The sequence below is a fragment of the Mycteria americana genome, chromosome 4 (assembly GCF_035582795.1).
Source record: "Mycteria americana isolate JAX WOST 10 ecotype Jacksonville Zoo and Gardens chromosome 4, USCA_MyAme_1.0, whole genome shotgun sequence".
Taxonomy (NCBI): domain Eukaryota; kingdom Metazoa; phylum Chordata; class Aves; order Ciconiiformes; family Ciconiidae; genus Mycteria; species Mycteria americana.
This window is the reverse complement of record NC_134368.1, coordinates 1,286,906-1,302,906: the sequence shown is the minus strand read 5'-3', so window position 1 is coordinate 1,302,906 and position 16,001 is coordinate 1,286,906. Positions and strand designations below refer to the sequence as shown.

The 16,001-nt window shown below is 43.4% G+C and overlaps 1 protein-coding gene across 1 annotated transcript in view; it reads right to left on the bottom strand.

Moving 5' to 3' along the window:
* Window positions 1-16,001, bottom strand: part of ZNF638 (zinc finger protein 638) — a 63,639-nt gene that overhangs the window by 37,694 nt on the left and 9,944 nt on the right. The window contains exon 2 of the mRNA XM_075499420.1: window positions 6,588-8,205. Within this exon, the coding sequence (XP_075355535.1) occupies window positions 6,588-8,205 (1,618 nt within the window). The remainder of the gene's footprint in view (window positions 1-6,587; window positions 8,206-16,001) is intronic.

Genomic DNA, 16,001 nt, shown 5'->3' with positions numbered 1-16,001 from the left:
ACATTTGATTAGCATGTAAAATGTTAGTGTTTGACCACAATTTCTAGTTACATGTTGTTGTATTTTACCTTCCATCAAACTTTACCTAACAAATGATCTTAGGTCAAGGTCAAAGTCAAATTTCTCACTTGAAATTATTACTCTTTATGCAAAAGATTAAAATACTTATTGATTATCAAAAACTGTTAAAGAACACAAAGGAATCTAAGTGGAAGTTGAACAAAGTGCATCATATTAAATGAGTCTGTTACTTCCAGCAACACACTGGGTTGTTGTCACCACCAAAGGGTTGATCCAACAGCCAGCTATACTAAAAGAAAGAAAACTATTAGCAGCCTCCACAGCTTGTCAAACTGATGAACACATACACAACAAATGAAGCTGAGTAAGTCAGAGAACCCGAGACAAGATGGTATCTTTAAGCCAAATATCATTTCTACAGAGCCATGACTTCATGCCTTAAGCTCAAGAACATTCACTCCTAATAACATCACAACTAAAGGTCAGTCAAAAAGTCTGATGAAAATTTTCACGCACACACACTGATTTTTTTTTTATATTAAAAAAGCCTTAACAAAAGTTTTACTTGGGAATAACTGATGGGTTAAGCATGAGACAAATCCAGAAGTACAACGCAAGCCCTCAATCTTGAAAAATACCTAAGCCCAGGCTTAACTGTAAACACGGACTCAGTCCCCAGCAGGGGAAACTATGCCTGAAGACTTTATTCCAGTATTACCATTATGAAAGTAAACTGACCTGCTAGTGAAAGCAACTGCTCTAGTCAGTTTGCTATTGAGAAGAGATACTGCATGGTCTCAAGCTGTGAGGTACCATGTATCACCAACGATAATTATTAAACGTCCTTAAAAAAACCAACTTCTAGCTGCTTTAATATTTTAAAAGAGGTAATAATGGCTGAATAATGCAACTGACAGGCAAGGCTTCATGAAATAATTTGCAGCTGCGAAATTACATATCACTTTTTCGAAGCACATGCTGGTTTATAACAGAAAATATTATAAAAAGCGTAGTTGGCAATATCAAACTCTTGTTTATTGACAGAAATGCTGAACACACCAGTTAAGAGAAAAAGCTCGTGATGGTTTACTCAAAGCCTATGGGATGGAAAAATTGATGTGACCAGGCACAGTTAGTTTTGTGCATTTTGGCAGCACAGAGAACGCGGTGAAAACAGCTATTCCTCGCCCTTACCGTATCAGCCTATCAACAGCAAAACATGCTACAGGAGAGCTGCCTAAACTATTTATACTCCACATATAAAAACCATGGGTTTTAAAGACATTAAAATACATTTTAAGCACAAGACTTACTTCTTATGATTTCCTGAAGAAAGATATACTCGTTAACCAATCTCAGGAAGGCATTGAAAGATTTTACGAGCTGTGTTCATAAAAACATTCTAACTGTTCAAATGAAGTCAGAAAAATATTACTCGGAAGACCCTTTGCATTAGCCTCACTAGCTGAACCAAAGCATATCCGAGTTGAAGAGCAGACTGATAAAACAGCCTGCAGCTGTAGAAGTGCATGCACGGTGAATACACAGCATGCACACAAGTAAAGAGCAAGCAATCCACCGTTACACATTTTTTTTCCTTGTCACATGCCATTACTAAGCAATCCCATTCCTAAGAATGCTATTTTTCTAGAGTCTTCAAGTTAGACAGGAAAGAAAAAAACTATTACTCAAGGGCTAAAACAAATTAGCTTGTGGAAATGAAAGGAAATTGGGCTTCGAGTATCCCACTTCCACGGTCCCAAATGAAGAAAGCGCACACAGTGTCCGCGAGGGCCGGGGGAGGCCATTTTGCTTCCGAGTGCCTTTAGCTACCGGTCCAACGAGCATTAATGAGACTGGCAGGCCTACAAAGAGATATTCTCCTCCCTAACAAACACAACATTCTTCTCTTCTTCAAGTCTTCGTTATGCCAATGCCCTCTTGCATTTCATAGAATTACAGGAGTCTCGATTTATGCATATTCCTCCTCTTTGATTAATTCCTTGCCCTTCTGAGTCTTCAGAAATATTCCACTCCCTCTGGCAAGTCTGTCCCCAAAGACGGATCCTTCCCCCCAAAGGACAGGACCCCTTCCCAGCACAAGCACTCCATCACATCCTGGAACGGGGAAGAACCGGCAGCCAGTTTCTTACAGCAGCAGCACTGCTCCTCCACAACCCGACCCCCCCGGGGCGAGCACCTCGATGGCTGCGGTAGCCAACTCTGGGCAACTGGCAAAGCTCCCGTTGGACTGGTGGATCACCACCAAAAAGGTCCTGAAGAAGCAGCTGAGAGGGCATAGTGTCTCCAGTCTCCAACTCGCCTCTTCGGCCAGCGGGAAGATAAGAATAAGCAATAATACACAGAGATAGCACCTGCACTTGTTTGTGCTGGCTTCACAGCAAGGTAGATTTAGGTAGAAAAATTAGGAGTAAAATGGAGTAGACTCCATTTTGTCCCCTTACTTCAGAGCAAAGGGATCATAAATGCAATTCTCTGTGGAAAACACGGAGTCCCCATGACTTCACGCAATTTAAAGCCCAAGAAGACATCACCCTCACTTTAAATCTATTTCAGCTAGAAAACAAAAATTGTAATACATGGTAAATATGATCCCTCGTGCTGGCAATATTGCAAAGCTACTTTGTTCCAAAAGTGACACGTGTTTGAAGACAGAGAAATCACACTTTATTATTCCAATATATCCACAATTTCAAGCTTAAAATATTTTATGCTCTGTGAAATATTTTATGCTCAAGCTTAAATGCTCTGTGAAATATTTATAAAATGTTCCAATATGTTGGGGGTTTTGTAAATATATTTGGAAGAAGACAACACTGAGGTGAGGTTCCATCTAACGAAGGGCAGAATTGGGCAGTCTTCCCTGAAAAAACGCTGCAGGACACAAATGCACTTATTTTTGAGATTCCAGATCAGCAAGTCACCTTGGCATCAATTCATTTTCCAAATTAATTTTTTAAAGCTCAAAAAGCCCAGCTTTCTCACATACCTTTTCTTCTAACACAGTATTGTGTACAGCCAACTCCGACAAAGCTACAGAAACCTTCCTAACACAAGATAAAAATAAGGACAAATCTTTCACACTTCTGACACTGCTCCAACCACAAGTAGCTTTCAAGTCCATGGTAACCATCATTTACCACAAACCCACAATATTTTAGACAGCTAAGTAGTCTGTTAGAGAGCTGATACCCGACTGAAGGACCGCAGATAGCCAAGTCTGAAGTTGCACTGTTGATTCAAAGGGCAGCACTTCTCCCAGTTCACCTCCGAACAAATACCGCACCAAGATCCGACCGAGGTGGCTGGAGGCATCGTCAAATAGTCGAGGCTCCCACCACCTATTGCTAAGGATCCAGGGAATGGTTTTGGTAGGCAAAGAAATGCTGAACGGAGTTTTTCCAAAGCCTACTGCATGAAACAGCTGAAGTATTCTTCACATTCAGCCCGGGACTGTAGGCAGCTCATCACGCAGCTGCTGACCTGCCATGTGTCACTGCACACCAGGATTATCCATACGCCTTACAAAAAAGTTTCAAAGCTTAAAAAAAATATATATATATTTTTCACGGACAGATCTACAATAGCTATGCCATGCAGACAGAAGCTATTGTGACTTCTGAACAGTGCATTAGCAGAAAACCCACCTTCAAATACATATAAACAGTTCTGTGGAAGAGGTGTTCAGGATTCTTTTCAGATCACAAAAGAACTAGAAAATACATTTACTTGCTTAGCTGTATGACACTCAAAACAGAACTCTACATTTTGGTATACTGCAGACAGCTCAAGGCCATCTTCAGCTTTGATTTCATCAGACCTCATTAATTAAGCAAGTTAGATACTTAAGAAGAAAGATCTATGGGGAGAACTGATGGGATGCTTTGGGGAACAACAGAAGCATTTTTCACTCCAAGCCAAACCTCAGCCAGCATTTCACTGTGTTTATGGGAGAGCCAAGTTGAAAGAACAAGGGGGATACAGTTCAGATGATGCAAATATGAAGTTTTAGCCACTAACGGTCACGGCAGCTCCAGAGGCAGACTGACTCTCCAGGAGCCAGAGTTGGGTCTCGCATCCAGCCGTAATCCTGTCATTTTAATAAACTAAAGCCAGGTAACACGTGTGAATTCTCTTCCAACAGGCAATGCAGCTTCTGCTTCAATCTTGGCAAGAAAACAAATCCTAGATGAGTTTGTACTTCAGTACAAGACTGGATTAAAATAATCTACGAAAAAAGACAGCTCATCTCCACAAATAATCTGAAATACATCATTTTAACATCATCGAAACTCTGTTTTGCAGATATCCAGTACCTTCAAGCATTGGATGAAGAGGAGGTTTTCCTCATTCGGTATCTTTTATCATCTCCATCCATTCTTGTTTCACATTATCCACTTTGCTTGCCTACTTTCTTTCCAATTTGCCACGTTACAAAGACATCTCTTTATAACACAGCATCCTTAAACTGCTTGGTACAACTCGGTACTACACACCAGAAATCATCATCTCTAATCGCTTTGACCTAAAAACAGCTCTGAAGATCCAGCTCATCTACAGGCGTGCTGGGGAGACCAAAGGTCCGTCTAGCTTCCCTAGCACTTCTTCTCCCATGGCATGCAACAGGGGATGGCTTCCCCAGAATACACCTCCAGCCACCTGCTCCTCCAGGAGCTCTTGAACCATCGGAGGGTCTTTGCGTAGCCTCTGAAGGAGCTTCTTCCATCAACTAAGATTTCACAACACTGTGGCAAACAGTATCTATGCTGCGTGTGAAACAACCATTTCCTAGTGCAAGTCATACCACACGTGACTACCAACTTCTACCGTATCATTTCCCCATCACTTCTCTTTGGTTGGAAGGTGCTGCTTCGTTTGCTTCCTCTAGAACACTCAGCACAACTTTAAAACCAAAAAACAGAATGTCTGGGTCATCTTTAACCATGCGACTGAGACAAAGACGACAATTTTATTTGTAAAACCAAACTGTAAGACTGAAAGTAAGAGGAATTCTTCATTCTTTAGAATTCACAAATACACAAGACTGACATTTCTTAACACAAACTTTTATTTTTTGCAGTAGAAAAACCAAAACCCTAACTCTTTCGCTTATTTTGCAACACTGTTGATGACTTGCCCCATGAGGTCTCAGAACAGTCTGAACTGCCTACGCAGCAGCAGGTGTACATAAAGAAAAAAAATACTATTCAGAATGAAGTTAATATATGCCAGAGCTAGAAGCAGCCATGACAGGGAGAAAAGGTTGCGTAGCTGCAGTCGGACCAGGACGTCTGGAGAACACCATAGTGCCATGAGGGCAAGGAGTTATGACCTCTCATCTCCCCAGAACACTTCATAGCTAATTTGTCAAGAAGTATTTTTAGTAAAAACGTTTGCTTAATGCTAGAAAGCACCAGTAAGCAAGCAACTGAATAATTCACATTTAAACAGATTACACTTTTCCAAAGTGCTTCATCCATTTATTAACACAAACCCCAATCGGTTGCCCTGTGCAATGTTACACATTTTTATTTTAAATCAAACTTTCCTTTCAGTTTTCGAGTCTGCCCAAACAGCTGCACTTCCCCCTGGCCTTCAGTGCTTCCAGTGTAAAAGGACTTGAAAAATTTATGTTTATTCTGAAGCCCCTAATGCAGCTGTCACCATCTTAACTATTCACTCGCTTTTTTAATACACAGTGCAAACAGGGCCTAGCAATCTGGCATGACTTTGCCAAATTGCAAAAAAGCACTCCCCACAGGCCTTCCACACGTTTCTTGAAGACTACTGAAAATTTAAACACATGAAACTAATAATGAATTATTCGATTTTTTTAAATTACTTTCTCCTGTATTTTTGACATATCAAGCCTAGGTCTTTCAAGAAAAATCCGCAGCTCAGAATGCTTTTCTCTCTCCCAGTATTCACCAGTTCCTTCCTTTTCTTCCTTCAAGAGCTGAAACTGTTATTTGCTTCATAGCTGAAAGCTCAGTCAGATGAATGAAAGCGTTTTGTGTGTCCCTCAGAGCTAGTCTTCAGTCTCTGGAACAGTCAATGTCACACAGACCACATTTGGAAGATTAAATTTTTGCAGATAAATAGGCTGCTTTGTTTTAACGCAGACTTTGCAGGAGGGGGGCTGAATACATGAACATCTCATCTACCCTACTGAGAGTCAGCATACAATTTTTGCACACATTTTAGTCACCCAGATGACGTTAATATTTTACTCCACTGATAAAGGGTTTGTTTTGTCATTTGAAACCCACTGCAGAAGACATAAATATTTTTTAGTATTAAAAAAAAAAAAAAAATCAATGTGTATGGCAACTTTGAAATGCAATTTGGAACAGAATACACTGTGCAGCAGTTACAGTCATTTACTAGCACTGTTTCTAGCATTTTGAAATGTGCACGTTAAGCACTAAAACTGGCGAACAGCATCGCAATTCATGTAATGCACAATAAACAATTAGTTCATAAAACAGCGCAGCAGGTAAGATGCCGAGTACAAGTTTATGCAATAATCTTTGAGAGACACTCACCTTCATATGAGTGCATTCAATGTTACACAGAGAACACATATGTGGAAATATTCTTGGAGATGTAGCATAGTAGTCATTCATCATTGACGGAGTGGGCAATCTTTTTATCTTCTGGGCATCAGACTGCAGAAACACAGGAAGCCACGATGCTTTCACAATACCAAAAGGAGATTTAATTGGCCCCTCCGCCTGGGTCTGGAAGGGCTTCTGTCCGGCTCCTGAGCCGCTCTGGGCGTTAGATTGGCTTGTCCCAGATTCATGCTGAATTCTTTCATGCTGGCTTACAGCTGCAAGAAGTTCAGCTGAAAAGGGTGGCTGGGTCATGGGCGGCATGACGTGCTGGGTCATCGACTGCTGGACAAGAGGCGGCATGACAGGTGGCATCATGGGCTGCGCCAAGGGTGGCATTATAGGTGGCATCATAGGCGGCATGACAGGCGGCATCGCAGGCTGGGATACAGATTTCACCACGGGGAGTCCAGCGGGTGTTGCGCACAAACCAGACACCTTTCCCGGAGTCTCAGCCGGAAAAAATGATCGAGTATTGGAGGAATCATTCTGGAACCCTGTCGGTTTTATTAAATCTTCAACTGGAAACACTGGATTACACGTCACGCTAGATGGTGGGACACCCATCGACATATTCTGCTCTCGTTGGAAGTCTTCCCTGTTCTCTCCGCTCGATGCTTCAGGATTATAGACACGTGCTTCGAGAGGATCTTCAGTCAGCACTTCAGGATTATAAGCATGTACTTCAAGAGGATCTTCAGTGTAACCGTATTTGCTTGCATGCCCATAATCAATCACTTTACTCTTGACTGCTGCGCCACTCGTACCACCAATCGTTTCTTCTGCTCTGCTCTGAGAATGTAAACCAGACAAAGAATGACCCATCTTACGCATCCGTATTTCTCTTAAGATCAGGGGCATGTTTTCAGGCGTTAGCTGATCATCTGGATAGCGACTGAGTTCCTCCAAATCTTCATTAGACAGCCCGAAACTCGCTAAAATACTGGAAGCGCTTTCTGGCGTGTAGCGATTCTGCACATTTGAATTCTGCTCTGAGATCCGTGCCGAGGCCGACGGCTTTTGCCCAGTTGTCCCAGTGGAGCACGGGCTGCTCTCCCAGCAACTTGTGCGAGGCTCTCCCTTCTGCTCCTGGTGTAGGTTCGTCTTCTCCTTTACCCGCCTCGGATCAGTCCTGTGCAGAGTTACCCGAACGTTTATCCTCTGTGAACCCGTCCACTGAAACGTTTCCTGTCCCGAAAATCTCTGTGACATTCCTTGAGGTGTTCCAGGTGCAGGCTTTCTCTGCAGACCTGCCGCACCTCCTCCCCTAAAGGATCCTGGAGCCTTTGTGCCAGATGGATTAGGTCCTCTCGGCCTCTGAGGTAAAGTTCCTCTAGGGCTAAACATTGCGCTTTTCAGAAATGCCTGATTTAACCAAGCATAAGGAGGTGCAGAACTGTTGGTAGCAACTGAGGTCAATTGCTGAAGAGCCAACTGTGTCTTAATTTGTGCAAGCTGTAAAGGAGGAGGGCCCAACAGAAGTGGGCTTGCAATGCCAAGGTTCAAGGAATTCACAAGTGGTGCGAAACTTTCCAAGAATAACACAAAGCTGAAAGTTAAAAGACAAGTATTAGATGATTTTATCTTTTCACCTACTTTACACAGTGGATTCTATAACCGGTGAGAAAAACAACTGAAGTCACAAAACAGTATTTTAATGACAGTTTAAATGGTACTTCTGAATTCGAAATTCTGTGGAACAAAACCATTTGCTTTCGCTGGACAAAATCTTAATATGCAGCGAATACGTAACAGATAATTAAGTAAATGAGCTTTACCCAACAAGTTCAATGTCACAGATAACATACCTAGCGATGACACTCTTTCAACAGCATTTTCTAAAACATCAGATTTCAATTGTTAATGACAACATAGTTTGGATTTATTTACAATTAGAGCTATTTTATGAGCAATAAGCCAAGGTATAAAAGCCTCTCCAACTGTTTACGAGGTATGAATTGTCAGTGAAACCATTATGTAGCGAATTCAAAACAGTTACAACTTGGATGTCAAGTCATCGTGGAATTGTTCTGAATACAGCAGAACAGTGTTCAGGCGGGACGCTCCCATGACCACTCTCAGGGGTAAACCACTGTACCCTGAAACTACTCAAAGGCTGTGACAATATTTGAATTCGGTGGCTAGAAAATGTCCATTTCCCAGACATTAAAGGCAAGATCTTATATTGAAACAACTGTAAACAGAAAGGTGTAAAATCATGCAAAAACTGAAGCCATCTACATACAAGCATTAAAAAAAGAACAATGGCAATGGGAACCGCCGTCTTTTGCTTCAGCTGAAACCACTGAGAACTCAATCCTGTCAGGCAGTAAAAGAATGTACAAATACAGGTAGAATAAGACAAAGCGACGCTCACGCGAACAACAAATGAAACACCACAGAGTTTTGGAAATGCATTCTTGTAGCCTACTCAAAGCAAGGTGCCTCATCTGCCCAGCTCTGCCTGCGTTGACAGCACTCCAAAACCGCACAATCAGCACAGGCGGAAGGATGCCCAGAAGTCCTCACTCCACCCCTGGTCAGTCTGCTGTCTCCCAAAGCTGGATAACCTGCTGTTTTCATTCTTCTTGCAGCAATACATTAGGTTTGAGTGAGTTTTACTAGCAGATTTTCACTAAGCATAACTATAATAGGGCTCGCAGACAGTCTTACACGTCTCTGAACTTGCATGCTGTATTTCTGCAGCGCTGAGGTTCTTGTCTCCCCAACACTAACGCCATCACAGGTTTTGTTTTCAAATCTCACATAAGTTGACTCCAAACAAAAGTTTTTCAAGTAAATGGAGGTGCCTCTCTCATGTTTGTCATCTGTAAGGGCTGAAGTTCTGAAGCTTGAGAACCACAACTCAAAAAATAAAAATTACACACAGCTATAGCTTGAGAGCGATGAACCACATACAAGCTGCAGGAGACCCAGATTTTACGGCTGAATTCATGCAACTTGTTACTATCTGGATGTTACGCATTCTTTTTAAGTTCATTAGCAATTATTTAATTTTACCTAAGTACAAACCGAAGCCAGGCCAAGAAGAAACAGTAGCTCCAGAAACACTACCCCTAGCTCTCCTCCGTTACAAAAACATAGAAGCCATCGTAAAGAAAAGATTCCCACCAGACACCAATCCCAGAACTCTGGCCTCTAACCCAGGACTCCTTACCCAATATCCCTCCTCCCTCAAGAAATTAAATCATATTTAAATGGTAACTGCATGTTAGGCCAAGTTCGTTCAAGACCATTTCAAAACAGACTATTAAGCAAGCATCCACAAAGTAATCTCCTGCCTTTCAGTTTTGTTCTTCTCTGGAATTCTCATCACTGGAGGGCAAAAAAAACTCTCAGCACATTAATTGTAAAGTAGTTGGAGAGAGAACAATATCAAAGCCACCCATAACAAGTAAGAATATATTAGCAGAGCACATTTTAAAAATAAACATGCTGGTTTGCAAACTGAACCTTAATTCAGTGGATGAAGAAACTCCCAGGGGATCTGCTCAGGAGCAAAGCAGAACTTCAAAGGGAAGAATTTTTACCACTCAGTTCGCAATTTCCAGGCAGCACAGCACTCTCCATCGCCAGCGCGCTGCGATCAGGTACGCTCCCACACCAGTATCCTGAACCACCGCCACAAGGCATATGCCTCTACAAACCTCTTGCCAGAGTTGGCACGCCATCAGCCTAGCCAGAGACGGCGATCCGGGAATCAGCAGGTAGAAAAAGCCGACCAACGTATCGCACGGTCGGTCCAGGATCAGAATGCCACGGTGAGATGTCTTCTGTTTTATGACAATTTTTAAAGCTATCACTCCAGCAAACTCCTAAGGTACACAGTCATGTTCAAGAGGGAATACAGGTATACACTCACTGTACTCCACAGCACGCTACTGGAATAATCTCTTTAAAAGCAAAACAGATTAAATTTATTTTGCTTTTCAGTAAATATTCCAAACTAAAATTGAGGATAACTTTTTCCCACTTTGTCTTAGCAACAGTACTCCAAAATGAGGAAAAAACGTCTTCCATTTTGGACACTAAAAACATAAAAATAGCCTTACTGAAGCAGAACAGAGGTCCAATATCCTGTGTTCGACAGTAACCAATACCTGATGCTACAGACCATGCTATAAATTAATGTACTTTCTCCTAAGTCCTGAAACTTTCTTCAGTTAACAGTCTAAAGGTTGTAATGTCATTTTACCCGAGACATTAATTAAGCAAAATAGTCAAACAGAGACTTTTCTCAGAATCAACGAACAAAATGGTGCAATCTGTCCAGGATGTGGTTATACTGGGCCTGCTAATTTACTGTGCTGGTTTTGGCTGGGGTAGAGTTAATTTCCTTCATAGTCGCTGGTATGGGGCTGGGTTTGGGATTTGTGCTGGAAATGGCCTTGATAACCCAGGGCTGTTTTTGTTCCTGCTGAGCAGTGCTTACACACAGTCAAGGCCTTTTCTGCCTCTCACCCCACCCCACCAGCGAGTGGGCTGGGGCGGGGGCACAAGGAGTTGGGAGGGGACATGGCTGGGACAGCGGACCCCAACTGACCAAAGGGATTTTCCACGCTATATGGCGTCATGCTCAGTATATAAAGCTGGGGGAAGAAGAAGGAAGGGGGGACATTCAGAGTGATGGCATTTGTCTTCCCAAGTCACCGTTATGCGTGATGGAGCCCTGCTTTCCTGGAGATGGCTGAACACCTGCCTGCCCATGGGAAGGAGTGAAGGAATTCCTTGCTTTGCTTCACCTTTTGCTTTCCCTATTAAACTGTCTTTATCTCAACCCATGAGTTTTCTCACTTTTACCCTTCCCATTCTCTCCCCCATCCCACTGGGGGGGGAGAGAGCGAGCAAGCAGCTGAGTGGGGTTTAGTTGCCAGCTGGGGTTAAACCACAACACTTACCCTCCAAAAACGTTAAAAAACAAACGGCCTCAGAAGTGGATGCTCCTTAACGAACAGGACCATGAGACCCACTTTCTCACCTGCTGTGGTGTTGGAAGACACACACCAAAAACAGTGTCTTCAGGTAAACAGAATGCATTTAAAACTACCTTCCTGGGTCAGGACAATAAGAGAAGAGATACTAACAATTCCTCTCTCAAACTGTTAGGTTCTCCATTAATATTAATACTTGAAGAAATATAAAAAAACAGTTTTATGATTTCTGTGATCAAAAGGCTAGTTCATGAAAATTCCGAACATAAGTACAAAGTAACCTTGATGCCGAGGCTTTAGAAGACATCCATATTTGTGCTGTACAGCCCTTAACAACTCTGAAACCTTTCTGCAGTGAAACGTTCAGGACTTCACTCAGGTCCCCAATAATGCAAATGTATTTGAGCACACCAAAGACACTATTTTCCTTGTCACCTGGCCCTAACTACACCTGAAGTCGTGGGAAGTAGAGGCCAAACATTTAAACTGCGTTCCTCCCCGTGGAAGTCGTATGCTCAAATTCTCTTCTGACAACCAGCCAAGCGTTGTAGAGCAGCAAGCACCCAACGAAGCCTGGGTCGGCTGGGACTCACACTGACCTCTCCTAAAGAAATGCTGGAAATGACAGTTGAAAGATAAAGTGATGCCAAGACTAAGGGAACAATGGTCTCAACATTAAAGGCTAGATTCTCACCTTCCTCTTCAGAAGAAGCTTTGTTTGGGCTGTGTCTGTGATCCTCTAGACTGCTTTTTCTGGTAGTTGTGGTTTAACCCCAGCTGGCAACCAAGCCCCACCCAGCCACTCGCTCCCTCTCCTCCATGAGGTGGGGGGGGAGAATGGGAAGGGCAAAAGTAAGAAACCTTGTGTGTTGAGATAAAGACAGTTTAATAATTGAAATATAAGAATAATAATAATAAATTGTAATGAAAAGGAAAGCAACAAAAAAAGAGAGAGAGGAACAAAACCCAGGAAAAACAAGTGATGCAACCGCTCCCCACCCGCTGACTGACGCCCAGCCCGTCCCTGAGCAGCGATCGCTGCTCCCCAGCCAACTCCCCCAGTTTCTATACCGACCATGACACCACATGGTATGGAATAGCCCTTTGGCCAGTTTGGCTGTGCCCCCTCCCAGCTTCTCATGCACCTGGCAGAGCACGGGAAGCTGAAAAGCCCTTGACTAGTGTAAGCACTGCTTAGCAACACCTAAACCATCAGTGCGTTATCAACATTATTCTCATACTAAATCCAAAACACAGCACTATACCAGCTACTAGGAGGAAAATTAACTCTACCCCAGCCAGAACCAGGACATGGGTGCAGTGACATCCTGACTAGTCTTACAGCAGTGACCAAGCACCTTGCTGATGCTTCATCATAAGTGAATGAAAAATAGGTGGAATTCCCCAAAGACTATTGTCCTCACCTGACTCCTGGAAACATTAGTCCTTGAAACTTAACATTTCAGAGCATCACAGAAAAGCCAAATGACACCCTTCTTGCTTTCCCTTCAACCTCATCAGTCCATTTTGCAAAGCTGCCCAATATGGACAGATAAATTAAAAGTTCTGGCTACCTGCTTACACACTGGAGGGCCTTAAGGATGACGTTTGCTCATGAGGTGAGTCCAGGATGGTCTTGCACCTTCCCTGGTTTGAGGATACAGCCAGAATAAGCTTCTACCCTCTCTCCCTATAACCCTCCTCCCTCCCCAGAGGTCCAGTTGCCTGTGTTTCAAGGATCCAAGGTCCACCTCTTGTGCAGCCCAGCTGCATAACCTGAGCCAGGCTGCAGAGAAAACTCCTAGAGCAGCAGGAAAGAGTTCTGGTAAAGTCTGTAGAGAGAGTCAAAAAAAGGACGGGGGGACGGGATTACAAGCAGAGCCAGACAGGTGCCATCTGCAGCTCAAGGATTCAGTAGGAAAAACACCAGCTGAGAATGGTAAAAAAAATCCTAAAGAAAAAAAAACAGGGAGGCGGTGTTGATGGATGGATGACAGCAACCTACCAACACTGAGGAGCTCTTTCAGGGAGCAGCGAGGCCGCCTCTTCCCGATGCCCCTCTGGTCAGCAAATACCCTTCGGCTGTCCTACTAGGAGCAGTGAGCACGCTGACGCTTAGACTAGCAGTCTGTTAAATCCTACCAGCCTTAGCGCATGTTTAGCGATAAGTAATTGTTTTGCATTTTTAAACTCTCGCTAGCCTGCTTGCAGAGTCTCTCTGTGCAAAGCTAATGTCACCTAACCCGAGTGACCCAGAGAGGGATGTTAACAAAGCTGACAATTCACTAAACTCATCTGGAGGCAAGTCAATAAAAATACGTAGAAAACTCCTCTCTCTTACAGGTACAGGAAGCAACAGTCAAAAGCAGTGGGTACTACCAGATTTGAAGCAAATATGAGAAGTCATCCTGCAAGCAGAAAAAGGGAAATGCCAGCAATATCGCCGAGTTCAAGTTCTTAATGTTGAAGGCGGAAAAAGAATGGTACCTACATCTCAAAGCTGTACCGTTTCAGCAGTCAGGTGTCTATGGACAACAGAAACACCGTTCAGTCAGCTGTGCAATACAAAAATCAATCACAAACAAAGCAGGAGGCTTAAGTTACAGGTTTGGCAATGAGACCTCATAAGAACGTGGAAGCTGCTTTCTCTAGTCACAAGAGAAGGCTTTATCTGAAGATACGGTCTTGCACGGTCATTGAAAGGATCATTTTCTGCTGGCTTCCCTCTATAAATGGTACTGAATATTCTGGATATTTGCTAATTACAGAGCAGTCAAGTAAAGATTGCATTTCAATATAACGACACTTTGGGAACCCAGAACACTATTGCTAATCAAATACTCACCCACAGCCAACATCTTCAGGCCACACAGAGCAATGGCAAGCCCCGGAACCCCGGAGGGATCCCACTGTTTGCACTGACAGCAACGTGACTTTAAACATGCAGAGGGCTGGCCCCGGGCAGCAGCCAAGCACCCACTCGGTCACACACCAGCAGGACAGGGAGAGGAAAAACGATAAAGCTCATGGGATGAGATAGAGACGGTATGAAAAGTGAAATGGGGGGAGCCAAGCAAAGGCTATCACTCACCACTTCTTGCGGGCAGGCCAGTGCCCAGCCAGGCTCCAAGCAACAGCCGCCTTGGAAGCCAAAACTCTCCTCTTGCTTCCTCCACCCCATTTATATTGCTTATTTACTGCTTTATTACACAGTGTGGAACATCCCTTTGGCCGATTCGGGTCAGCTGTCCCAGCTGTGTCCCCTCCCAGCCTCCTGCCCACCCCAACCTACTCTCGGGGGCATAGAGCAGGAAAAAGAAAAAGCCTGGACACTGTGCAAGCACTGGTCAGCAGCCCCCAAAACACTGGTGTGTGACCAGCACTGGTTTAGTGAAGACACTTAACTCCATCCCAGCCAAAGCCAGTACTAAATGATACCTACCTCACACAATCATGAAACATAAAGCACGGGTGAGCAGCAAGACACCAACAGAAGGAAACCAAACTAAAGCAAGCCATGCCCAGAACACCTTGGTCTCCTTGAAAGTCCAGATCAGGAGGACAAGAAGCATTAAACAAAATGCACCTAAACCAGACTCTTCCGTCCCTGCTGGTCCAACTACATTGAAAGAAGCAACATAAATTCCAGACCCCAAATATGAGAAATTCATGTTTGATATAAATCAGACTTCTTCCCTAGAAATATCAAATCAACTACGTGCATTATGACAGCTTGAAAATCAAACCAGATGATTTGTTCCTTGCTTTCCTTCAAACCTACAAAAACTTAAACAGACTACTTCCATTTGAAACAAACACAATTTTATTACGTGCATTCTATTACACACCCTATCGATACCCAACAAGCACCTCCCAAAAAGCAGAATCAACTCACAGAACAAATTCAAGAAGAGGACTGCAGAAATCTGGAGTGCTAACTTGTATTTCACTCCTGTCTCTGTATTTTCCTCTTTGGCAACATTGGGGAAAAAAAGTCCTAGAGCTGGAGCAGACCACTGTTAAAAGACAGTTAACCAAGATGTTTGTCACTGCCTGGCTACAAAAGCGACTATTGAATACTCCCCCTCCTTGCAGTCAGTAATACTTGCTCTTGCTGCCCAGGCCGAATTCAGTGACCGAGAATAACTGCACCATTTCCTACCTTCAAGACTACACAGACACCACAGGACGGGTCGCTGGGAGCGCTCCAGTTCAAAGCAACTGCCCCCAAGGTCTGCCCCACTGCTAACTCTAGTGAAAATCAGAACTGAGCTCTGTGTGCGTGTATGAACTGATTACATACACCAGATGCGCAAAACGAGCAACTGCGTGAGCTAAACATAAAACTACTGTTGTTAAGCGTTAGTAAGACACTGACAGAAACCATTACATA